The sequence below is a fragment of the Thunnus maccoyii genome, chromosome 22, assembly GCF_910596095.1.
Source record: "Thunnus maccoyii chromosome 22, fThuMac1.1, whole genome shotgun sequence".
In the NCBI taxonomy this organism is placed as follows: domain Eukaryota; kingdom Metazoa; phylum Chordata; class Actinopteri; order Scombriformes; family Scombridae; genus Thunnus; species Thunnus maccoyii.
The window spans coordinates 7,929,408-7,955,276 of record NC_056554.1 but is presented as its reverse complement, the minus strand read 5'-3'; the positions used below and the strand labels follow the sequence as shown (position 1 = coordinate 7,955,276).

Genomic DNA, 25,869 nt, shown 5'->3' with positions numbered 1-25,869 from the left:
CCACAATGAATTAATAACATTTAAGGAAGTTGTTAGACAATATCAAACAAATACCTTAATATTAAAAATGCCACAATTCATTTTGGACACATATTTATTTACAAATACAATTAAAAATATATGAAAATATGTAATATAATAAGAATCAGTTTACTGGCCAAGTATATTTACACATACAAGGAATTTGACTCCAGTTCCTAGTGGCTCTCAATGTAGTTACACACAATAATCTCTAGAGAGATACACAAGGACAACAAGCTGAACAAAGATAATTAAACATAAACAAATCATTATTATGTACAGGCAAATTGGTGAAAAAATAGATACGTACAAGTAGAGAACAACATGCAATGTCTATATACAGATGAAACCGTTTCTGTGAACTGTGAACATGATACAACTAGTGCAGAGTGCTGGAATAAATATTGCACGGGTAGAAAAGTGATACATTACTTTATATACACACAGTAGGTGGTTATGTATAGTATATACAGCCTGCATATATATACAGTAATGAGTGATATATATATATATATATATATATATATATATATATATATATATATATATATATATATATATATATATATATATATATACATCTATCTATCTATCTATCTATCTATCTATCTATCTATATATCGATTTATCTATCTATCTGGACTGAAAAACATTTTTTTTGTGTATTTACGTTTTGATAGATTGATAACAGATTGATAGATGTAGTAAAACTCGAGTATAACTGTTGCAAAACGTTGCGCTACACTCTTGAACGCCCCCCCGGAGCGGCTGTATTTTTCGAAAGGCATTGTGGGAAAGGATGCCGGTGGAAAGCTTCTCGAAGGAACCGCAAAGATGATGGTGAGTGAGTTAGCATTCATGCCCGACACTCACACTCTAAATCCGTCTCAATCCTCCTTTTTGTTTGCTCGCATTCATACCGAAACTACTCTTAAATTAAAGTATTATCTGTCGATGGTCTTTGGAAGTGATTATTTTGTGGAGATTAGTCTTTGAAAAGGTTAAATTGTGAGCCAGACTGTGTTGTCAATGGGGCGTATACGATGCTAACGGTGATGCTAACTAGTATTTTAAGTAATACTGCTTACTGAAAATACTAATACTGAATAAAGCACGCTCAGCTAGTAAGAGCTGGAACTGGTATCTAAGTGTGTTTCACTAGTTTTGGTATATTGTGCTGTTTTGTCGGTGAAGGTGTTAGCGAGTTAGCTGCAGTATGTTTAGCCTCTTTGTATGAAGTGGCTGCATTGGAAACTGCCTGGAGAGCTAATTGATTTCAATTTATTGCTATGGTTACTTGTCATTCAGTGGTTGTATCTGTCAATAGTTTACATTTCACAAATAAAGATGGCTAACGTAAGCTTTAACATGCAGATTATCAGGCAAAGGCCTGATAAAGTGAATTAACTGAGTCACTGTCACTAGCAAAGGTTTGCTGATCAGTGGTCAGGAAATAGCGGTGTGTGTCTTTGTGTGTGAAGGCTTTGATAAGTTGTAATGACATGTTGTTAGTTAACTACAATAAGCACAGGTGACTGTAAATAGACGTTTGCATTTGACAGAGTCACATAAGCTGCATCCCTGATGGGCAACAACAAAAGCATCACACCCTGCAGCCTCTGTACCAGCCTCAGCCTGGGTGTGTTTTACCATTTTAGGTCATGGACTGAATTTATACTGGGGTTTGGAAGTTTGGCTAAAAACTACACTAATATATACTGATGATTTAAGGGATATTTAGTAAATGTCCTTCATTTCTTATGACATTTTCTGAATGAATGATTATAAGAAACTTGATGTGTTTCAGGTAGGGAACCTCGTGTGGTGGATTTAAAAAAAAAAAAAAAAAAAAAAGTATATGTTTTGACAAACCACTGCAACTATATTTTGGTGTCTGAGTCCTTGTGAGCTGGACACTTAGATGTGCATGATGCAATAAATGAATATTGGTATTAAATTTGGCTTCACACTTCCCAAGTAACTAACTTGATTGGTTTGTAATCACAATTTACTTAAATTAATATGAATGCCAGAATTTATGCTACTAAACAATATCTCATATAATGATGTCATCTTAATATGATGGTAGTGACACTGAAAGGTGATGTAAAATATTGAATTATTCAGTCTGGATTTGTTTTACTATGTCAGGTTATAGATTACAGATAACGATACATATCATGTTATAGAATATTTTCTGTAAATTTAATGAAATTGCACAATTTGCTCAGTACGATTTTCTGGTCCGTCTGTTCATCTTTTGTGTGGATTTAATTAATAAATTACTCTTTATTGTCTTTTTACTTAAAGCTTTTATTGCACTTATATTATTTTAACAAATGTATTTATTCATTCATTATTCATAAAGAAGCAAACTATGCTGGCATACGTGTGCAAGTATTAATTATTGTGATAACTACAACTCACACAAATATTGGATTGAGCTCAGCTTACTTGATCTCTTCTCCTTTCCCTTTTGTTTTTCCTCTTCCTCTTTTCTTCTGTCAACCCAGCCCACACAGGTTATCCTGCTGAAGGAGGGGACGGACACGTCTCAGGGCATTCCCCAGCTCATCAGTAACATCAATGCCTGCCAGGTCAGAAAATTAGCTTGTCTCTGCTTAGCTGTGTGTGTTTGTGGTATGTGTTTAACTAAGTAAAAATGCCTAAAAGTACCCATCATTTTCTCTTCCAGGTGATTTCCGAGGCTGTCAGGACCACCCTGGGGCCCAGAGGGATGGACAAACTGATGGTGGATGGCAGAGGTGAGGAGAAGATCGATGAATGGGGACAGAGGGAGGAATAGGTTAGACTACAGAACCCTTATCAAAAATGTGTGGATGTTTGTGTTTTGCAGGTAAGGCCACAATCTCCAACGATGGAGCCACCATACTGAAACTGTTGGATGTGGTCCACCCTGCAGCCAAGACCCTGGTGGACATCGCTCGCTCCCAGGATGCTGAGGTGAGAAGTGTGTGTGTGTGTGTGTGTGTTTCTCTCAGGTTTTAGGCCACGTCTGTTTTAATCAAGGCAGTGGACATCTGTTTCCAGTATCAAATCAATCACATAATTCTCATACTAAGCCAAGACAGAAAAGGATATATCACAAGAAGTTTTCATATTTTTTCTTTTCCTCGTACTGATAGGTTGGAGACGGCACCACCTCTGTCACTCTCCTGGCTGCTGAGTTCCTGAAGCAGCTGAAACCATATGTGGAGGAGGGTCTCCACCCTCAGACCATCATCAGAGCGTTCCGTACCGCCACCAACCTCGCCGTCAACAAGATCAAGGAGATCGCCGTCCCTGTGAAGAAAGACGACAAGCAGTAAGTGCTCACTCACTCTCTAATAATTGACATTTACTGTTTGATCTATCCTATTGACAATATATAATATTTGTATAATAATTATACATGGTTGTAGTTAAATTGAGCTGTTAAAAATACAGTAGTTGTACATTTTTGAATGTACTCTCCTCTCTATTCTCTCAGAGAGCAGAGGCAGCTGTTGGAGAAGTGTGCAGCCACAGCGCTTAACTCCAAGCTCATTGCTGGTCAAAAGGATTTCTTCTCCAAGATGGTGGTGGATGCCGTCATGTCACTGGACGAGCTGCTGTCTCTGAAGATGATTGGCATCAAGAAGGTCCAGGGAGGAGGCCTTGAGGTTGGTATCTCTTTACGTCTACTTCTCCTTTACATTTGTTGCGTTTAGACATCCTGTTTTCTTTCCTTTTCGTTTTGTTATTCCAAATACCTCAATGTTGTACTTTCTCTATATAATTCACAGGATTCCGAGTTGGTGTCTGGGGTTGCTTTCAAGAAGACCTTCTCCTACGCCGGGTTTGAGATGCAGCCTAAATCCTATGAGAATCCAAGGATTGCATTGCTCAACGTGGAGCTGGAGCTGAAGGCTGAGAAGGACAACGCTGAGGTCCGAGTGAAATCTGTGGAGGTATGAAGTCCCTAAACACAGGACCAGGACGTGAAACAAGCCTTTTAAAATCTTGCTCTGTAATTAATTTCTCATCCTCGATAACTGTTTATTTGCACTTGTCTGCAGGACTACCAGGCCATCGTGGACGCAGAGTGGAACATCCTGTACGACAAACTGGAGAAGATCTATCAGTCAGGAGCCAAGGTGGTTTTGTCCAAGTTGCCTATCGGTGATGTGGCCACCCAGTACTTTGCTGACAGAGACTTGTTCTGCGCCGGTAGAGTTCAGGAGGAGGATCTGAAGAGGACCATGATGGTAGGAGACATGCACACACTGACCTTCTATTACAAAGTAATGACTTTCAGCTAACAGGCCAACTCAATGTTCAACGCATACAGAGTTAAATATTTAAAATTGATTGACTGAAATAATGTAGTTTGTGATTTATTTTGTTTTTTTCAGTTTGTCTGTTCTTAACATGTATATATAAATGTTCCTTTGATATATTACTTATTAAATCGACTTTTGTGTTTATAAACTCATATTTCTGCCAGAAAACATGAATCCAGATGATAAAAGTACCTTGAAAAATGATTGAATCAGACTGATTGTGTGTAATGTGACCTCCAGGCCTGCGGAGGCTCCATCCAGACCTCAGTCAGCGCCATGACAGACGACGTCCTGGGACTGTGTGAACTGTTTGAGGAGGTCCAGGTCGGAGGAGAAAGGTAAGAGCTTTTTTCCATCCTCTCCAGAAAATAACAGGCATCATGACTACTTGAGACAGCTCATGCCTTTCTTGTCTTTGCAGGTATAACTTCTTTAAGGGATGCCCCAAGGCAAAGACATGCACCATCATCCTGAGAGGTGGAGCAGAACAGTTTACAGAGGAGACGGAGCGATCGCTGCATGATGCCATCATGATCGTGCGCAGAGCCATCAAGGTCAGTTTACACGTTGACTGTGTGTGCACATTTTTCAGGAAGTGAGAGAGAGATGTGCAGCCATTATGAATGCACAGTGTCGTCATTCATTTTATGCTGATGATTTGTATGTTTAGTTCAAAGGATGCAGGAGTTCTGTCTGCAAATTTGTACAAAGTGATCTCTAGATTTTTTAAATTTTAATCTTTTTTGCCTTTGATTAAAGCAACATTTATGGAAACTTGTAGCATGTTTGTTACAAATCAGATTCAAATTTGATTCAGCCAATATTTGATGCAATTTGATTTAGTTTTGCATTGTATGTATGTATGTATTGTAAAACAACAGCCATCGTTAATGTTATTAGTAACACTTGTGCTCTTCCCACAATGACAAGTCAAAATGTCTGAGGAGAAGAACACCTATTTGTTGGCTAATCTGTGCACACTGACTCAAATAAACTGACCGTATTGAACCCATTTCCAGAACGACGCCATTGTAGCAGGTGGAGGAGCCGTGGAGATGGAGCTGTCCAAGTACCTGCGGGATTATTCCAGGACCATCCCCGGAAAACAGCAGCTGTTGATCGGAGCGTACGCCAAGGCCCTGGAGATCATCCCCAGACAGCTGTGTGACAACGCTGGCTTTGATGCCACAAACATCCTGAACAAACTGCGCGCCAAACACGCACAGGTAAGAAACGAAAACACACACGCGCTTTTAGGGCCTTCAGTTTTCTAAGTGGAACTGACAGGAAAATGAAGTCATCTTTGTAACTTTGCTCATTTCGATACAGGGCGGTATGTGGTACGGTGTGGACATCAACAACGAAGACATCGCAGACAACTTTTCTGCATGCGTCTGGGAGCCGTCCATCGTGCGTATCAACGCTCTGACGGCAGCATCCGAGGCGGCCTGCCTCATCCTGTCGGTGGATGAGACTATCAAGAACCCCCGCAGCTCTGTGGATGCACCTCCAGGGGGCGCCGGCAGGGGCAGAGGGAGACCCCATGCTCACTAAGAGGAGGCGAGAACAAAACCCCATTTTAAACTAACATTAAAATCCAAATGCAGATTGAAGATAGTGTCTTCAGGATGCTCCGGTTACATTAACAGATACAGAAAAAGATTTTGTTTAAATGTAGTTTGGCTTTTTTAACCTGCATTTGGATTTGAATTCTAGATAAAATGAGGTGATGAACCAGTCATACACACATTGCAAATGGCAGGTGGAGTGAAACACAAACAAAAGGGGGAATTTGAATGAGCAATTACAAGACAGGTTCTTTGTGCTTTAAGACATTTCATCTGTTTTCTTTACTTTTTTCCACCTGTAGTCCTTTGTTACTGAGGCTTTTGTTTGATAACATTTTGACGCTTCCTTGTGTTATTGAACACTGTATCTTTACTTGTAGTCTTTTTACTTAGAAACGATGTTTAAATACAAGCAGAATGACAGCAGTTCCCCCTTTTGATTTGAAAGAAACATACTCCTGTCCACTTCAAGCCAGATCTTCCTCTCTGACCTGAAGGAGCTGTTCCATAATGTCTGATCCGTTTTTTTGTTTGTGACAAACTGATGTGTAACATGGAGAGTAAAGCACTGAAAGATGAAAAAGATGTTGAGTAGTTCTGAACCATTCATTGGTCATGCTGTGTGAACCTATTTATTGGACCATTCTTATCAATAAATTCACAGCTGAAATCATACTGTTGACTGTTCATGTGTATTATTTAAACATACATACAGTAATTTGATGCTTCCTGATATCAACATGTTAATGGAAGATGTTCTGGACAAGTTTTGTTTTTTTTTTAAATAGGAAAAGCTTGGAGTTACTGTTTATATACTCTTTGTTTTATCAATGTCTTAAAATAAGGTTGAGAATGATAAAGTTGAGATGATGATGATGAACTGGAAAAGAAATCAAAAGAAACTTAAAGGCAACATGTTGAACATGATATAGTGGTTCTTAATCTTTTCGTTACTTTATACATGAACATAAACATGGATACACTTTATAACAGCATACGCAACATAAATATGTGACACAGGATGATATTTGATGGTAGGAAAGTTTCTTTTTTTCATTTTAAAAGAAGATTTGATACTTAGTGCCAATACTTTCTCCCACTTGACTTCCTTCTACAGAAGCTCACTTGATTTTTTTTAATAGGTTAATTATTAACTGCATGTATACTTGGACATCACATCAAAATTTGAGTGTGTAAGTTTATTCTTGATCTTGGAAACTGACCAAAAGCTCCACTAACCAGCTTTTTCTGGAGCTTTCAACAACATTTTGCAGTCTTCCTCAGCAGGTGGAGTTTGCTCAGTTGTCATTAAGATAGCATATTTTTATGAAATTTCAGTCACATTTGAACAAGTTACAACGTCACATGAAGACAACTGAGCTATCCCTATGACAACAATCTCCAATGGCTCAAGATGTGGTTGATAGCTAAGAAAAGCAGAGTAAGTTGACCTTGAGTTAGGATTTTTTGTCAACATCAAAGCTTGGTTTCTGGCCAAACCAAAAACTCCAAATTGGGTCATTTTTGGTCCCATTTTTGTTTCTGAGTGGAGAATATTTAGAAAAATTAACTTGCACAAAAAATAAGCGATAACTGAATACTGGTGTCACATGATAACAGCTAAACCAGTGAGCAAACTCCATTCAACCATAAGATGTGGCTGAAAGCTCCAGGAAAAAAAAACTTTTTAATAAGATTTTTTTTAAACTGTCACACAGTTTAAGTGCTTAATCTGATATGGACAGAAAAAAATCAACTGTCCTGATTTTTTTAAACCCAACTAATTCAGCATAAAACCAACACTAACACTTGTTTTAGACATGGATGTACATGGGACATATACTTAATAAAAGACACATTAAAATGATGCAATAATGCCAGTTCCTCCTAGTATAGGACATTTAGATGTGTTTGATGCATCCAGAGCTTTTTTTCCAGCTTGTAGTTCATTCTTTTCACCACTAGATGGAGCACAATCATGACCACATTAGAGAAACAAGGCTGCAGTTCAGGTAGTATCAATATCTCATATATAGATGGCGAAATAGGATTTAAATGAGGTATCAGATCAAAAATAGAGAGATGCCCCTGTGTCATTCATTATACAAGCTAAAAGGCAACAGTCTTTATGTTTAGCAGTGACATGAGTGAGTCTCACTCTAGGTAGTATAGTACAGATAACAGACAAACTGTCTACTTAAGTCCAAATACTTGGAATTATTAAAAGGTATGTGTTTGGTTCACTGCAGCAGGGATTTGTACTCAGCCTCCGTCTTCGTAGCGTTCACACAAGTGTTCCTTTATATGGTGTCATGTGACAAACTCTCCCAAATTCATTTCTTCTTTTCTGCGCAGAGGCAGCACCCTACCGGTCAGTTGGGGAGATACTGACACAGTCAAATTTTTATTTAGGAGCTTTTAAAAATGTTCCTTTCATGATATTTTTCTAAATTTTAAGCCTAAATATCTCAATTATAGGATGTGAGTTTCTACTTTGAATGCAAAGCTCATGTTCCTTAAAAAAAAAACAGTATGGTGCCCACTCCCAAAGTACCGCTTTTTCTATAATTATCATTCCTAGAATCAGTTATTTCTGTGTTTTCAAATCCTTGTCTGCACTTCCTGCTGCTCCTCAGTTAGACAGGAAGTCTATGGAGGCCCGTACAGAGCGGTTAGACATGATGTCAATGGCTGTGACTTTGATCTCTGTATCTCCAAACTGCATGGTCGCTCTGATCTCCCTCCTCTCTGGTAGTCCTCCTCCTGCGGCTCCTCCCACTGCTCCTGGTAACGGTAATGGTTCCGGTAGGTCTAAAGTTATCGTCCCGCACTTCCTGACTCCGGGGTCGGAGATGTACGTGACGTCGTCTGTCACACTGCAGTAGATGTTGATGATGATCTTCCGTTGGCCCAGACGAGCGGGTGTGTAGCTGCGCCTCACAACCTCACCCAGAGCCACCGACTGGTCGACGGAGACGAAGCGGTCGAGGATGTCGGTGCACCACTCGCGGCCGTCCTTGATGAGGAGTTTGTCGCGGGGATGGCGCCCCTCCACGAACCGGTTCAAGACGCCCACGCCATAGGTTAAGGGGCATCGTCGCACTCGAACCTGTGAGAGAGAGATGTTGTTAAATCAGCTGTCAAAGTTCCACTCCAGGACTAGCAGGTGCTCCTAAACCCTCACCACAGTGGGATCCAGTCCGAAGAGCACAGCACCCTTCAGTATGGTCAGACCGACGTCATGGGGGATGATGATGCGGCACGTCCTTCCCAGTGCTCTCTGAACTGCTTTCTGCAGCATGGGTGACTCTGCAAACCCGCCAACCAGGAAGAGGAAACGTACACCACGCACCTCTGGCTTCGCCATTAGCTCCTCTGTCAGATAGGAGACGGAAAAAGAAGCTCTTTAAAAATAATTAAACTTAAGTGGAGTGTACGAATGGCAAACTGCCCCACTGAAATGATGGGTGAGGAGCGGAAGTGAGTAAAGAAAAGGGATCAAGATGTAGGAGAGGCTGGCGTGCTCTGGATGTTTCATCATTTCCACTTCCTTTCCAGAATCAATCAGTATTTCTTTAGTTTAAAACATGCAAAACTCTTCTTTGCCTCTCACTCTTTGCCTTATGTTGATCCAGCAAAGGCCAGCAAAGCTACATGCAACAAAACCAAACAAACCTGGGATTTGAACGCACCACTGGAATGTGACTGATTTAAAACAGACACTCTCCATGTGTCTGCCTTCATTCTGTCTTGACAAGGTTAAAAAAACAAAGAAACAATGAAGTCACCACCATCTAGGAAAGGGATTCTTAGAAATGCCATTGTGGCTGAAGTTTGTTTTGTTTGGTCTCAGCTATGGCAGAAAAGTGCAGTTTGTTTTTGAGCACTGAACTTTATTTCCTCCTTTTACATTTCACACTGTCCACTTACAAGCAAACCAGGATGTGTAATCTAAGTGACGCAGACACAAGTTCTGGCAACTTGTTATCCTGTGAGGTCTGAGGTTTGGGCAGTGTGGGAGAATCAAAATATACCCTGTTCCCATATCTGCAAAATAAAGCTGCGCATTCAAAATTTTTATATAAACAGTGGCGCAAATGTCTACGTATAATGTCAAAGGAGTCGCTCATAGTGACAAACCCACAGAAAATTATCACCCAACTCTGCAGTTCTCCTCAGGTCTATTGGCTTTTTAGACTCTTTTAGCTGCTTGTTTTGGTTTTTGCGATTGCAGCTTTATTTTTGTGACCTGCAACTTTATTGTTTTGGTTCAGACAGGCTGCTGTTTTCTACAAAAAAAGTTCAGATAATCCCACTGTAAGCTACCTCCCTAGCAGACAGACAAAGTGAACAGCTAGCTGGTGAATCAAGTGGAGTGTTTGGCAGCTAAAGCGCCAGATGCTTCCCTCAAGAGTTATTGGAGAAATAAACAAAAACAGAGCTAAGAGCAGAGTAAATATTGGACTCAAGATTTGTCAGGTTGTCAGAACCAGGACTCCAAATGAATGCTGATGTTGCTCTGTGTCTAATAGATGTGTAAATAAGCAACAAAAGTTAGCCATTTCAACTTAATAAGGCCATGAAAGGTCAAATGTGATGTTCTGCTTGTTGCAGAGTTCTGCTCCCAAGTGGCCCAAAAAATGATTAGTGCTGCTTTTAGTACAATGTACTGTACGTCTCCATATACCATTAAATGTCTGCTTTTGGGGGTTGTCTCCTGTAGTCACTTAGGATTATCTTCTCATTCTTTATGTACAGCAGTGCAGGTCTGCCACCTCAATTTTTAGGTATCTCTGGGTGGATTTAACTTACAGTGACTTGAGATTGAACAGCATTGTTCTTACCTTGGTAAAAATATGAAAACATGATAATACGAAGTGGAAAAAAGGGAGAAAGAGGAAGGAGTTAAGTGAGCAATTTGTACTGAGTGTCTGTATCTGTTTGTATGAATCTGTCTGTGCATATGTATGCATGTGGATGTGTGCCACCCTGTTGTCTGTACATGTATCTTGTGTGTGTGTGTGTTTCTCACCAATGTGTTTGACGATATTGACGATAGTGGGCTGGAAGAGCTCGTTCATGGCCTCCTGTGTCAGCCGCAGCATCCCCTGGGATGACCACTTCACTATGTTCATACTGACGCACACACACAGAGGAGAAGGGTTTTAATCACGCACTCAATCTATCATCACTCTCTCTCACACACACACACTCCACTCAGCCCACACTCACTTGCTCCTCCTCAGGGCGGCCTCCACACTCTGCCCCCGGTGTCTCTTGTAGTAGTCGATGAAAGAGAAGGGCAGGGAGATATTGAGGGCGTTGGCCCTGCCCGGCGCCGCCGTCCGTTTCCTCGCCTCGAATGCGATGGTGAGGTCCACCCAAGCCGCTGGCCGCTTGGCTTTAAAACTCTGGATGAAGTCATCGCCAAAGATCTGGCACAGCATGGCTTCGAAGGCCAGGTCTACACCGACGGCACCGTACGGACCACCTGGGAGAGACAAAGTAGAGCTTTAGAAACTCAGAAATTTGGTTATTTTTGTGCTTTAGAAGATTGTAAAGAAATTGTACCTGAGGCCTTGTAGAGTTCTTTGAGTGTTCCCTGTGGCTGCTCGATCTGATGGACAGTCAGGTCAACTGTTCCTCCTCCACAGTCTGCAACAATATACCTGTCACCTACAGGAAGAGAGCACACATAAACATATTTTAATGACCTTTAGTGATTTGGGAAAGCTTATCTCTTTCAGTTGGATTACAGGAAATATTTTGTCAGAACAAGATGTTTCTCCTTAATTTGTGGGAGGAAATTGTGAATGATAACGTTTCTTGATTTTTTGTGGTATGTTAGAGTGTCATGTTTCAGATTAGTTTGTGTATGTCCCGAAACTCTTCAACCAGCGGACTCTCAAACATAAACAACCTTCAGGCATCTGTGGTTGCTGCGCTCTCTCTGTGCGTGTGTTTTTGTGCGTGTTTATGATATGTCCAGCGATAAGGGGCTGTTTTTGGCTTAGCTACCCTGAGTTCAGCTGACCACACCCTGAACATGAGAGAGAGAGTGGTAGTATGAGAGTGAGAGAGAAAAAGAAAGAATTTCAAGGAACAAAAATGTACAAAAACGAGAAATGCACAGAAGAATGAGAGAAGAAAATGCAAAAGAAGGAGGATAAAACAGGGTTTATGCTCCTTGGGTTTATTTGGAGTGAAGAGGCAGAGAGTCCCATGGGCTGGGTCCTTCCTGTGTGTATGTGTGTGTGTGTGTGGACAGGAAAGGGAGCAGAAAAGTTCAGCAGGGACGCATGGCTCCTCAGATTGTTGTCATGGCTCAACAGAAAGAAAACGCGGAGAGTTAAAGCAGCGGTGAATTTGATTTGTCCCTTGGTTAGTCTCTCTCTAGTTGTTGTGCAAGACAAGCAGATGATAATTCACAGAAAGGAAAAGTAAGAATGTGAGGGTCAGTAGAAATGAGACATTAGGAGTGTCTGCTTCCCATAGTCATCCTCATAGGTCAAAATCATCAATATCTCCGACATGTGGGGTCTGCCAGTCTGTCTCTCTCTCTCTCTCTCTCTCTCTCTCTCTCTCTCTCTCACACACACACACACACACACATGCATACACACACAGACAGCCTTACCAGTCTGCAGCTCTGACCATAGCTCTCCGGTTCCACTCTCCACCAGGAAGGTCCTGCTGTGTCGGGATCGTCTCAACTGCTCCCGCGCTGCAACAAACACACACACACACACACACAAAACTAAGTACACACACTTACAGGATGTACTTCAGTTTGAGGACCTTTGATATTTACATATCATCTTATCTTTATGTCTTTCTTGACTCTATTTCTGACCAGTGAGGAATGATCATACATAGTAGGGAGGCAATTAGCTTAGCTTAGCATGAGGACTGGAAACAAGGGGAAATGGCTATCCTGACTGTCCAAAGTTCATAAAATACACCTACCAGCACCTCTAAAGCTCATTAATTAGCACATTGTATCTCGTTTGTCTGATTCTTATACAAAAATGTAAAAATGACCAGTTGGTTTTAGAGAGAGTCAAGTACTGTAACTATTTTTTGGCAAACAACAGCTGGGCGTAGTGACCTGCTGGGGTCTTGGTGTCACTGTGAGGTTACTGTTGTTTGTCAAGAAATAGTCTCAGCACATTACTCTCTCGAAATCCACAAGTAGTTGTTTTTACATTTCTGTTTGGTAAGTGTATTTTTGAAAATTGGATAGAGCCGAGTTTCTAGTCTTCATGTTAAGCTAGAATAATCACTTCCCACCTCAAGAGGCTATATTTTATATAATACTAATTATATAAAAGTATCATCAATATTTTTATATCAATAATGGATGACATGACTACTTGTATGTGGAAAGGGTCACTTGTATTAACTTTTATACAGTTCCCCTCACCTCCACATTGTTTAAAGCTTCTTTTAGCTCATTGTTTTGGTTCTGCGGCCCACAACCTTACTGTTTTTGTTCACTCTCTCTGGTCTCATATAGAGTCATTTTTAGCCACTGCGAAAAAGCTCTAAAAACCCCACTGTATATTACCTGCTTGGCTCTTAACAGCAGACAAAGTTAGCAACTAGCTGATGAACTTTGTGGAGTATTTAGAGGATAAGGGCCAGATATTTTGCTAAGGAGTCGGTCAAGACCAAAAACAGAGCTTAAAGGAGAGTGAATATTGGACTAACATTGACCAGGTGGCCAGAAACATGACTCCAAATGAATGCTAATATTGCTCTGTGATCCTGAATGTGTAAAAAGGCAATATCAACTTTAAAAGTGACATGTCAGTTATGGGTTCACAGCTTGTTTCTGCTGCCCCCAAGTGGCCACAAAATCAGCTACTGTAGGTTTAAAATACATACATGAGATTATCTCTAAGCAAATAAGCATATTTTTCAAAAGGTTGAAATATTAATTTAAGCTAACTGGTTTTACTGCAATATTTGCTACTCAAAACTTACATCTTTTTCAAATCAAGTGACCCTAAAGTAAAATGGTGGATCTATTTCACCTGCTTCGGGGGCAAAGCAAGCATATCTGGGCCCCAGGGCACAAGTAGAAGACTCTGACTCCCTCAAATATTGCTATGGGCCCCCTGGTTTTAAACAAAATTATTCACAGAGAATTCTTATGGACTCTCTCCAGCTGTGGCCCTTTAGAGTCACCACCACCTTTCAGCACCTTGTACTACTTTGCCTGCAGTCAAGCCTTTTTTTGGATTTCTGTATAAACATACTGTAGGCCAGACACTTAAGCTTGCGTAACTGATGCTCTATGCAAACTACACTCAAGCAAAAACAAACATTTTCAAGCTAATGAAGATCAGTTTTTTTTTTAATTTATACTACATGTAGTTATGTTTAACAGGTTTCATATCTCATGGGGTCATGACATTTACCCAACATATAATATAATGTCTTTCCATCCAAGTAAAACAGGACAAACATACCAAAATGAGGGTCCTAATGTTTTTGCATGACAGGAGCAATTTGTTGGAAACGCAGAACGCTCTCACACATCTATTCGTTCTCGACATGTAAACCGCCTGAATGGCAGGTTGAGACTTGAGGTGGAGGCCAAGAAAAACAGAACACACTCAAACACAGCTGTCAGAAATATAAAATACTGGACAGCCTGTTTGACAGAGCACATACATGTATATGCCTCAGTACATGCAAGTGACCTTGTGAAATGAGACATAATGGCTTTAAGATGATAAATCATCACAGATCAAAGAAGAAAGAGGAGGATATTTGAATGAAAAAAGACTATTTCTCTCTGTCTTTTGATAAAACCAACCTTTGGTCTGATGTAAGTGTGTATGAGAGTTTAAGTGTGTGTCATAAGTCAAAGGTTTGACAGTCTGGAGTAAAGTGTTTGTATAATTTAGGTAAAAGTGGTTTTTACAAGGTTCCCTCAAACCACATGAGTGCTACAGGCCACAAAAATTAGACTAAGAGAGAAGGAGAAAAAATAGATAAGTGGTGGAATAAGGAAGAAAGAAATTAAGATTATTATTATATTGGATTATTATGTTTCTGAGAACAGATTATCTATAAAGATTATAGTTTTTGAGTAACAATGACCTGCATTGTATTGAGAGCAAGTACAAGTACAGTTATTTTACCCCCTAGATGACGCAGGGGGTAATGTATGTGTGCCCAAATGTGTGTGTGTGTGTGTGTGTGTGTGTGTGTATGTACATGGTAAATGATGCTGAACAAAAAACACCACAATCATACAGGCCTTGATTTCATCTGTGTGTATGGGGGTGATGAATGGAACGCAAGTCTGGAAACCATTTACATGAAACAGCAGAAAAGAAAATGTACGTGTGTGTGTGTGTGTGTGTGTGTGTGTACGTGTGTGTGTGTGTGTGTGTACGTGGGTGTGTGTGTGTGTGTGTGCGTGTGTACGTGGGTGTGTGTGTGTGTGTGTATGTTAATGACTCCCCAGTGCTATCTTTGGAGAAGAAATGAGCTGGAAGAAAAGCTAAAGATAGTAAAAACCATGACCGTGATGCCAAGTGTGTGCGTGTTTGCAAATAAGTCTTTGTGTGTGGTGGAAGTCTTTGCAGAGCCTTTGCAAAGGGTGCGACCTGGTTAAAAAAAAAAAAAAAAAGGTCACCGAGAGGGACAGAGAGAGAGAGAGAAAGAGAGGAAGAGCACAAATGCTAGAAAGAACGAAAGAAAATACAGAAAAATGAAAGTGAGTGAAGGAGAGGGAGAATGACAGGCCAGGAGGGGGTGAGATCATAGTCTCACCACACCTTGTTCCAATTACAATATCCTGTGTTTAGTGTGTGTCTTTGTGTGTGTGAGTTGAGTGTGTGAATGTTCTTTGTGTGTGTCACTGACTGCATATGTATAAGTGGGGCTGTGCGGGGGTTTTTGGACGGCATGTTCGCTTGCTGAATTATGCATCAGTCTTATTTTACCCAGCCTGAAATCACTCTTTGTTTCTTTGCAACAATTTAGTGGCTTTTGCAAACACAAAAAACATTGTATACAGTTCTATTGTAGTGTATTGTGACAGTTTATTTAGAAAATTATAAACTTACTTTTGCAAGATAAGCTTTTTTCGATCATGCACTAAAGAGATGCAAAATGTGAGGAGATGCTGTTTCTGTATTTTTTTCCCACTTTTAATTCTCCTTTGAAAGTTTCTTTTAAAGCTGCACTAATCAATATTTTCATATTAACAATGGATCAAATTATGATCCATCAAACTATGAGTAACATGAAAGGCGTCGGTCATAGAGACAAACCCGCAAAAAATTACCACCCAGCTTTGCAGTTTCCCTCAGATTTATGGAGCCTTTTAGCATCTTTCAGCTCACTGTTTTGCTGTTACAGCCTGAAACTTAATTGTTTTGGTTCACGCCCACTGATCTTGTCATTTTCAGCATCAGCTGGCAGCTGTTTTCAGCAAAACAGCTCTGACAAACCAACTGTACTGTACCTGCCCACCATTTAAGAGCAGACAGACAAAGTTAGCGACTAGCTTCTGAACATAGCGGAGCATTTAGCAGCTAATATTTTCCCTAAAAAGTTGGTGGAGACCAAACCAGGGCTAAAAGGAGAGTGAATATTGGACTTAGATTTGCCCGTTGGCCAAGAGAATGTTAATGTTGCATAGTGTCTGCTGGATGTGTAAATATGTAAGCTAACACGTTCATGAAATCAGATATGTTAAGGATGATAACATATCTGTGTTGTGTTTACAGCTGGTTCCACTGCCCCCAGGTAGTGGAAGTAGTTTGACTTTTTTTTTTATCAAAGAACCACACATTTTCTTGTGCAGTTGCTCATCTTTTGTACTGATGATTCAACCAGGAGACTTTTATGTCCATCCAAGCCTTATAAAAGCTCCAACACTCAGTCACCTATCATTGTCTATGCAAAAAATTAACCCTGGATGCCTGAAATACTTCATAGTGAGTTGAAAAGCATGACCATCATGTTGAATACTTCGCTATATAGAAATACATTTTAAATCATACAAAAAATAGCTGTTTGTATTTGAACACAGATTATGTTCATTAATTTTTAATTATATATTCAGTAGTCTTGTAACACAATGTCTTTTCATATGCACTGCTCACAAAACTGTTGTAATCACTTTTTTGTGATGATTCACAGTTTTTGTGCTTGCAGGAGCAATAAAGTTTAATCTTACCTCACAGGGTCAAAGTTTTTCTTACACAGTGTGAAATTCATCAAAGAGCTTATTTGCTAAATAGTTGGACAATTAGTGACTAATGGTTGCTTTGGCAGATTGTTTTCTTCGCTCTGCACAAATCCTGTGGTCTGTTTCAACACAGCTCTCCTCTTTCTCCCTCTGTTCATGTTTCCATCTCTCCTGCTGCTTTGTGTGCTTTACACACCACATATGGCCTGTCCAAAGTCATATGTGACTGTGTACAACAACACACACACTCACACAAACTGCACAGTCATCCGAGGCAAAACCACAAGCAGTATCTGAAGTCAGATCTTCACCCAAAGCGCACTTTCTTTCTCTCACACAAACACAGATTCATCCTTTGCGAAACCCACAATTCCCAAGTGAAATCTAACAACAACATTTCCAGGAACACAGTGTGGTTTCATGCCTATGCTAATGACATAGTGTACAAGAAGACCCACATACACACACACACACACACACACACTCTGCCCCTTTCTCAAATACCTTGTCTGAAGCTGGAGTCGAAGGGACGGGATCCGTCCAGTTCCAGGCCGTTTGGGATCGGCTGCAGGCTCAGGTCAATCACCTGGTGGAGGCGGAGCTTGCGGCAGTAAATGGAAGCAGCTTCAGGTTCAAGAGCGATGAGGAGCTGCTCAGGACAATCAGGGGAGACCAGACCGGCCTGGTGGGAGAAAAGAGATAGAGAACAATGCAAGATGCAGAATTTTATTATCCTGTTATGACTAGGAAAGTTGGTCAAGTCACACGTCTTTATAATCAAATTTAATATCACAATTAAAATTGCCTTCAAGTCTCAAGTTAAGTCATTGTAAAGTCTCAAGTTTTGTTTTTACCACAATATTTTTGCCTTCAATTCAAGTCAAGTCAAGTTATTAAGGCCCCTATAAACCCTGGTTTTTGAGGCTCTCCAAGACAATAGTTGATGAGAAAAATGTGGTGAAATCCTTGTTGTTAATCCAAACCGTGGTCCTAAAACAACACACGGTCAATTTAAGACTGGCGACTAAACACAGCCTGCCACAAAATTGTGACAGAGTCAGAAATTTAGCATCAAATTCTCACAACATGACTGCTGCTACAAACCAGAATACAGCATGAAATGACACAAATGAGTACAGACAAGTACATGTGGATACTACACTGTCGTGTATATATCTATGCTTAGTGCCATTTTTTAAAATAAAGTTAAAGAAAAAACAGCACCAACACTGTGGCCAAAGTTTGTTTTTGCAGGTTTGTGCAGTGCAGGAACACCACAGCATTGCACAATGAAGATGGAGACAAAATGCAAATATTTTAAAGCTTTTATCTAAACACACTGACAAGTATGTATTCATTTAGACGTAGGGAAACTAACAGGATTTTTGTTTTTTAAAGATGTCAGCAAACAAAACAAACCTTCAGTATACATATGATGAGATTTGGATGGAGGGCCAAGGCTAAGTTGTGGACATTATCAAAAAAAAGGAGGAGGAGAGGAGCTGGATAGAGGAGGAGTCACTGGGTAAAACATGCTGAGGGACAGCTGTACAGCATAAACACATATGAAGGAACACAAACACAGGGTGAAGGTTGGAGAAGGGAGAGATGAGAAAATGATGATAGTGATGTTAGAGAGGAGAGGAGGTCTATACTATGAGCACCAGTCTTGGTAAATTGGGAGTAAAGTTGAGCGGCTGGAACAACGTGTGTGTGTGAGTACGCAGGGCGGGGGTCTGGTCTCGACTTCCTGTGTTTGTATGCCGGTCTCCCTCATTGTTCCCTCCTGATGACATCATCACCAGTAGGAAGCAAACACACCCCGACAGCCTCAAACAGCGAGCCAGCGCAGGGTGTGTGTGCATATATATGTGAGTGTGCATCTGAAAGTGTGTATGTGTCACACTGTTTATGTATATAACCGGGTGAGTGAATGGCAGATGGCAGATAATGGTTGGCAAATTGAGCTATGTGTGTGTGTGTGTGTGTGTGTGTGTGTGTGTGTGTGTGTGTGTGTGTGTGTGTGTGAAAATGATAAAATTAAACAGAGAGAGAGGGAAGGAGAAGGAGGAAAGCATGATAAATTAAAAGGTTGTACATTGCGTATGCACGGCACAATTAGACACACGCACATGTGCACAAACACACACACACACACACACGCACAGAGGGCAGTCCATTCTCATTGATGTGTATTGTCATAGGACCCCCTGCATTCCTGTCCACACTTCCTACAAGTCATTGTAACACGTACAGTACACTAAGGAGGGGTGTGTGTTGCGGGTGACTAGAGTCAAAAGTGCAAGAGTGCAGTGTTATGATCTGTGTGTTTATGTGTGTGTGTGTGTGTGTGTGTGTGTGTTGTACTTTATCTCATGGTTTATACACATCCTTTCTTTCCATCTCCTTGTTATTCCTCCTTATTCTCTGTCTCATACACACACACTCTCATATAGTCATCCTCCTTGTGTGTGTGTGTGTGTGTGTGTGTGTGTGTGTGTGTGTGTGTGTGTGTGTGTAGAAAACTGTGCCTAGTGTTCTGAATCAGTGAAGTCAACTGGTTTTGGTGATATTTATGCACACTACACTGAGCTGCAATAGTTAAGATACTGGCAGCTGATTTAACATGAAAACCATTCATCTCCAAAATGCCAACTTTTCAAGAGGTTGAAGACAGAAACAGCATTGTTTTAAGCTATGTGGATTTTTTGGTAATTAAATCATTTTTGTTTGTTTTTTTTAAGTTTAAAAAATGAAAAAAATAAAATAACATTTTTGATCCCTGGGTGGGAAATCAGGTGTTACAGCATCACAAAGAACAAATTAGGGTACAAAAAGGATAAAAACAGATATAAGGAAATATAAAATAGGAAAATTACACCATAGTCAAAGATGTAAAGCAACATTTAATACTTCAGATTACCTAAAAACTTAAAAGCTAACAGTATGTTCATGGGTAGATGAATGGATGGATAGATTAATTGATCAAAAGATGTAGTTGAGATGAACTTTCCCAGATGAGCATCTTTTTCAGTTGCAGAATAGTTCTGGCTGATTTAAAAGAATAAACTTGATATAAAAATACAAGAAATGTGTTGATTCTGTCAGATTAGAAAGTGTTTGTTTCATGTCAACAATGTGTCTTTCTGTACATGCACGTGTGCTCCTACCAGGTATGCTGCCTCTCTCATGAACTGTTTGGCAGGTTGCCTCCACACAGCAGGGACAGTAATCACCCATCTGATCTCCTCTCCTTCTAGCACCGATGACGACTGGTCCTTCACCTCCTAAAACGTCACCCGTCAAATAGTTTTTTGAGTAAAACTCAAACTAGGATTCAAGATATGAGCTTTCATTGAAAAAAAGATGGAAGAACACATGAAGAACATATGGAGGGGAGTTTTAAAGTGTACCTTTAGAGCATGTTCCCTGAAGAAGTGCAGGGCATGAGCGAACACCTCAATGGCTCTGACCCTCCGACCATTGACAGCCTCCAGCTCCGTCTCCATGGTGAGGTCCTGCAGCAAACACAGACACAGTGCTGCAAGAAGTTGTCTTTCTGCTGCTTAAAGGAAAATTCCTCTGTTTTTGTGTCCATTGTAACTAATGGGTGATGCTAACTTTGCACTTGCCACCTCTGTTGTAGAGATCTGGGATACACGAGTCTAGAAAAACAACATATACTGTATCTGGGCAGGCAGCGAGATACTCTTATAGCTTTCCAAATAAACATCAAACCATCCAACCAAAAGTAAACACAGAATTTAGCCTCTTGGATTGGCTATTGTAGCTAACTGCATATGGATCTATTTCAGGGGCAACTTAAAGGATGGTGGACTTGTGTATATCAAGTTTTGCGCTGTTTGCCCCAATGTATGTTGTTCTCTTGGAGGTGCATTTCTGAAATCTCTAAAACGTTGGCACTGAGTGCAATGACACTCTTTAAACTCTTGGGGTACTTCAGTCAATTAGCTTTGCACTTCCATAGATTTGAGAGACTTTTAAGATGAAGATTGAAAAAAGAGTTGTCAAAATTTGATGAAGGAGAGGCCCTGGTGTGGTTCAAGCTCCCAAAATACTGGATCTTACATTTTCCATAATGCAACTCCATATCGTTCCTTTGTTAAACTCTCCCTATCAGCTCAATGTTAACATCAAATCCACATCTCTTTTTGTAACCCGGTCAAGACCAAGCTGAAAAAACCCTGATGACATCATCATAAGGGTATTCTTCTTTGACTTGGCAAAGCTTCTCCAGAGCCTCAGACGACATTACACAACTGTTTTTACAGGCTGACTAGTTCACCTCAATATGAGTGGTGAATTTATCTATGTGTAAAATTGGCAGAGTGCCCCTTTAAATGTGGATGTCATATATAAAACTGTCTTTCTTTATCAACTTCCTTTCTGTCTCTCTCTTACACTCGTGCTGTGGATCTTCATCTTGAACTTGTCAAAGTAGAGCCAGTGCCGGGCCTCCTCCGGGTCCAGGTCATGGTAGAAGTCCCGGGCCGCGAACCCAAAACTGTGAAACCGCAAATCAGGGGTCAGCAGCAGACATGTCGGGCTCTTCTGATTGGCCACGCCGGGGTCACCACCCTCCCAGCGCCTGTGTGGATTGGAAGAAAAAGCTGTCAAGGATAGAAAATAATAGAGTACAGTAGAATATAACTGAAGAGTACACAGACTCTTACTTCATCATGTGTATGGCTTCTGCGTCCTGTGTGAAGCTGAAAGCGTAGCCGCTGGAGGTCGTCCCAAAGTCTATCGCCACGACAACCGAGAACGGACAGGCCATCCTGGGTCTGATCTCCACCCTCTGAGAGAGAGAGAGAGATTTGTGTATCAGAGCTGGTACTGATGGTAGTGATGATCTCTAGTAGAAAACCACAACATGTCATTTTTACACTGACTTTTTAAAGTGGATTACGTGTAAATGTCAAACTATTCTTTTAATATTTTGGATGTGTACTGTTATTGCCTTTTATCATAATAAAAAAAGTGCTTTCTTCTCTCATTTGTCCTCTCCTCTCTGCTGAAATTACATGTTTTCTAACACATAAAGTTCCTGTAATACTTGTGAAAGTTACGTTTTTCTTTTTTTTACCAGTGTGTGTATATTTTTCTGCCACAGACTGTAGCTGTTACTGGGTACTTGTACTCTTCGCTTTTAGCTGCAACTGTAAGTGTTATTATAAACCACTAATAACACTGTGAAGTGGATGTGGTTTTACAGGGCCTGTTTAGGAGCTCTATATAAAGAAAAATACGTAGAAAGAGGAAAGGGTGTGTAAGAATTTCTGTGGTGAGTGTGTGTGTGTGTGTGCGTGTGTGTGTGTGTGTGTGTGTGTGTGTGCGCGTAGTTACCGGCGAGGGTGAGGGTGTGAGGGGTGTGATGCTGCAGTCATTTCTAGATGTGGCAGGTGAAGACGGGACTGACAAATTATCACCTAGGAATTAAAGAAAAAGAAGAGAAGAGAAATTATTAAGCTGGAATTCAACACTCATTGGTGGCTAACTATTGTGATCTCATTATGAACGTGTCTTTTGGAAAAGCGCCACACGCACTTACTGGAAAATGAAAAGAAACGCCAAAATATCAGTCTGTTTGAAGCGATATGCAGGCATGGGAAAACTCTCTTATCAGAAGGAAAGAGGCAGTATTGACTGTCATCAGCTACTGATATTAACATACTGTACATGTAAAAATGCAGAGAACACCTTATTTTTTTTACTGTGGAGGTTAGATATGAGATTAAATGTTTGTATTGAAAGGGAATGACTGGAATGTCTTTGGAATCTGAAATGAGTAATTTTCCCAAGTGGGAGAGGGACATGGAAAGGTCAGCGTGTTCATGCTCCAAAAGATAAACGGAAAGAAGTGAGTCACTTTGACCAGTTTGCCATAGTAATCAATCATATAGTCTGATGTTAGTGTGTCTCACCCGGTATCTGCAGGCTGTTGGCATCCGGCTGCACCACGTCAGCCATCTTTACAGGAGCCAGGGTCTGGAGAGAAAACCATTAACACCAACATGAGACATATAGAATAACTAGTAAAGAAAATGCTGATGTTGGGATGAATTGTTGTAATTCTAATGGCGAGAATTTGACCTGACAATACAATGATTTAGGTATTTATGGTGAATTATTATGTAGAAAGAGTCATCTAAATAATATAGTCTTGATACTTTTCAACCTGAATTAATGGGTCTTTTTTTCCCACTTGGCGGCAGCTCATAAGCCGGAACAATCTTATAAAGTTCGTCTGGCTAATGTGTTAGAAAACAGTTGCCTATTTATGTTGTGACTTTACTTTGATTTAAGTAATCAAATAAGGCAATTCATGTTTAGTTTAAACAGTATATCAAGATATTAAAAAAAAAACTAAACTACAATTTACAGTATTTATAGTTGTAGTCCTTAAAATAAATGTAAGTTATGGGGAACCTGGTTGCAAGTTTCAAGGAAATAACCTGCTCTTCATTTTGTCACTAGGATTAGTGATAAAATACGTGTTCAAGATGTCAGGTGTAAGGTCCATTGTTTACTTCCCTTTCTGTAAAACTGCATGTTGGCAAGTAAAATGTTCAGTTGGAAGTCACCTGAACGTCATCAACAATTTACTGATCCAGCAATCACAGAGCAACACTAGCTTTCATTTGGAGTCATGTTTCTGGCAACCTGATGAATATAATGTTCTTCTATTAGCTCTGTTTTGGTTTCCACCAGCTCCTCGGGGAAATATCTGACCCTTTAGCTGCTAAATGCTGCACTGTGTCTAATATCTACTGGCTAGGAGCGAACCTTTCTGACTGCTGTCTGGTGCTGGGCCAGTAGCGTGAAAAACAGCGATGCAGTGGGATTACTGATGCTGCTGGAAACTATGTGTTGTGCAAAACCAAAACAATGAGCTAAAAGATGCTAAAACTCTCCATGGAGTTGAGTGGAACTGCTGAGTGGGGTGATTGTTATCTGTGGATCTGTGGCTCTGTCACAAGCATAATAAGGCATAATTAAGTGATCAATTGTTAACATAAAAATATTGATTAGTGCAGCTTTAAGTAATTCATTTAATGGGTGTACTTTACAAATGAATGCAAATCATCTTATACACCTCAATAATGTACTCTATAGGTCAGAATTAAAAAACTTCAGGCACTAATGAATCACTGTCATGTATTCCATCACTGACAGCTGTACATAGCACAAACATTTTAATCAGGGAATTTGGACATTCAAGCATAACGCTGGGAAAATAAAAATAGCATACTAGCCAGGGAATAGGGAACGATTTTGGACACTCAGCGGCCAGGGAAGGGAAGTGAATGAGACACACCCTGATCATCTTTCACAGCAACTGTCTCACTGCACTTGAACTTCAAGCCTCCAGCTACTACAGCGGATCAGAGGCCAAAGACAAGCTGCACTTGGGAGCTTTCAGGTGTTAGTTTATGGAGATCTTGCCAAACACCATATAGATTTGCAAGTTTTGTCTGGGTTAAACAAATAAGATGGGCAACAAGAAAACAAGTAAACTTGTTAGATTGCATACACTTGATTACATTTAATTTGTTTATTTATATTTTCCTTATTAGTGAGTTGTCTCTATGTTAAGTGTGTCCTGCTGTACATGCATCTACTCTTTGTGTGTATTATGTGTCTTGTTTGGCTTGTGTGTGTGTGTGTGTGTGTGTGTGTGTGTGTGTGTATTGTATTAAATTGCAGCACTGGGAATGATTGGATCAGTCTGTGATCTGAGCCAAGAGCAAACTAAACAGATGAGTGCAATGAAACAAAGATGTGTTTGTTTAGATCTCTTTCTGTGTGTGTGCGTATGTGTGTATGTGAGAGAGAAAGACACCATAAATTAGTTTGACATCCTTTCTTCGCGTACGCTACATGCATGCAACATCTGAGTACATTTACTCCAGCATATGCCTGAAACATTTGAATATAATGCTTGCTGTTGCATGTGTGTGTCATTTGGCTCTCGTCTGTCCTTGCCGTTTGATGATAAAACCAGAGAAAGATGAAACTCCACATCTCTCCTCTGCACGTATTTATTTCTTCCCTTCTGTGACTCTCTCTCTCTTTCTAAGACCTCAATATGCAGTGGACAATCGCTCTCTCTCTCGACACATGACTGAGGTCTAGCAGGGATAACAGCATAACAAGCAACTCTTACTCCCCTGAGACGCTACATTATGGTTAGATTGTGCAACACACTCCACTTTTACGCACAATTAACAATAGCACTCTCTCACTTTGACTTGTATGTTTAAGTTTGGAAACTTTACTTACAGATTTCCTGCTAAGAAAGGCTTTATCAATGCTTATGATCATGTAGCTTTGTTTTAAGGACCTTTAATGCAACATATAACCAATACAAAGGGGAAAATCAAAAGGCTGCAGACAGTACTATATTAAATTATATTCATTTAGCACCCACTTGTCCAAAATCGACTTATTGCCTTTAGTGCATTCATCGTGTCATCAAAATTTTAACTCACCCCTTTGAGTGCTGCTGCAACACTATGCCCTTGTCCCTTTTTGCCACTCTTGGCTGGAACTCAAAAATTTTCCCCAAACTTTGGTAAAAATGGCAGTCTGGTGTTTGGAATCCGCCTCCAGGGAGGAAGATGTAGAGGAGAAGAGAGAAGGAGAAACTGTGAGCAGATATAAGGGGATGCTTTTCTTCCCAGCTGACTTGCAGGCAGATTTCCAAAAAAATTTAAATCCC

At 40.3% G+C, this 25,869-nt stretch overlaps 2 protein-coding genes across 3 annotated transcripts; one reads left to right on the top strand and one right to left on the bottom strand.

Moving 5' to 3' along the window:
- Positions 1-759: 759 nt before the first annotated feature.
- cct7 (chaperonin containing TCP1, subunit 7 (eta)) lies at positions 760-6,586 on the top strand. 2 transcript variants are annotated; one of them, XM_042401275.1, is made up of 12 exons: positions 760-861; positions 2,535-2,618; positions 2,717-2,786; positions 2,879-2,985; positions 3,168-3,346; positions 3,512-3,683; positions 3,807-3,971; positions 4,080-4,268; positions 4,584-4,681; positions 4,765-4,897; positions 5,363-5,569; positions 5,673-6,586. In XM_042401275.1, exons 1-12 carry the CDS (start codon positions 856-858, stop codon positions 5,895-5,897), a joined length of 1,635 nt encoding a protein of 544 aa, XP_042257209.1. In that variant the 5' UTR covers positions 760-855; the 3' UTR covers positions 5,898-6,586. The 2 variants fall into 2 exon arrangements, with proteins under 2 accessions (XP_042257209.1, XP_042257210.1); XM_042401276.1 differs by lacking the exons at positions 760-861; positions 2,535-2,618; positions 2,717-2,786; positions 2,879-2,985 and having other exon boundaries at positions 3,232-3,293.
- Positions 6,244-25,666, bottom strand: hspa12b (heat shock protein 12B). Its single transcript, XM_042401277.1, has 14 exons — positions 25,640-25,666; positions 23,072-23,135; positions 22,494-22,576; positions 21,821-21,945; positions 21,549-21,735; positions 20,540-20,644; positions 20,297-20,413; positions 17,631-17,808; positions 12,549-12,635; positions 11,483-11,587; positions 11,144-11,402; positions 10,944-11,047; positions 9,096-9,286; positions 6,244-9,020 (listed from the first exon to the last, which is right to left on the bottom strand). Exons 2-14 carry the CDS (start codon positions 23,115-23,117, stop codon positions 8,544-8,546), a joined length of 2,064 nt encoding a protein of 687 aa, XP_042257211.1. The 5' UTR covers positions 23,118-23,135; positions 25,640-25,666; the 3' UTR covers positions 6,244-8,543.
- Positions 25,667-25,869: the final 203 nt, after the last annotated feature.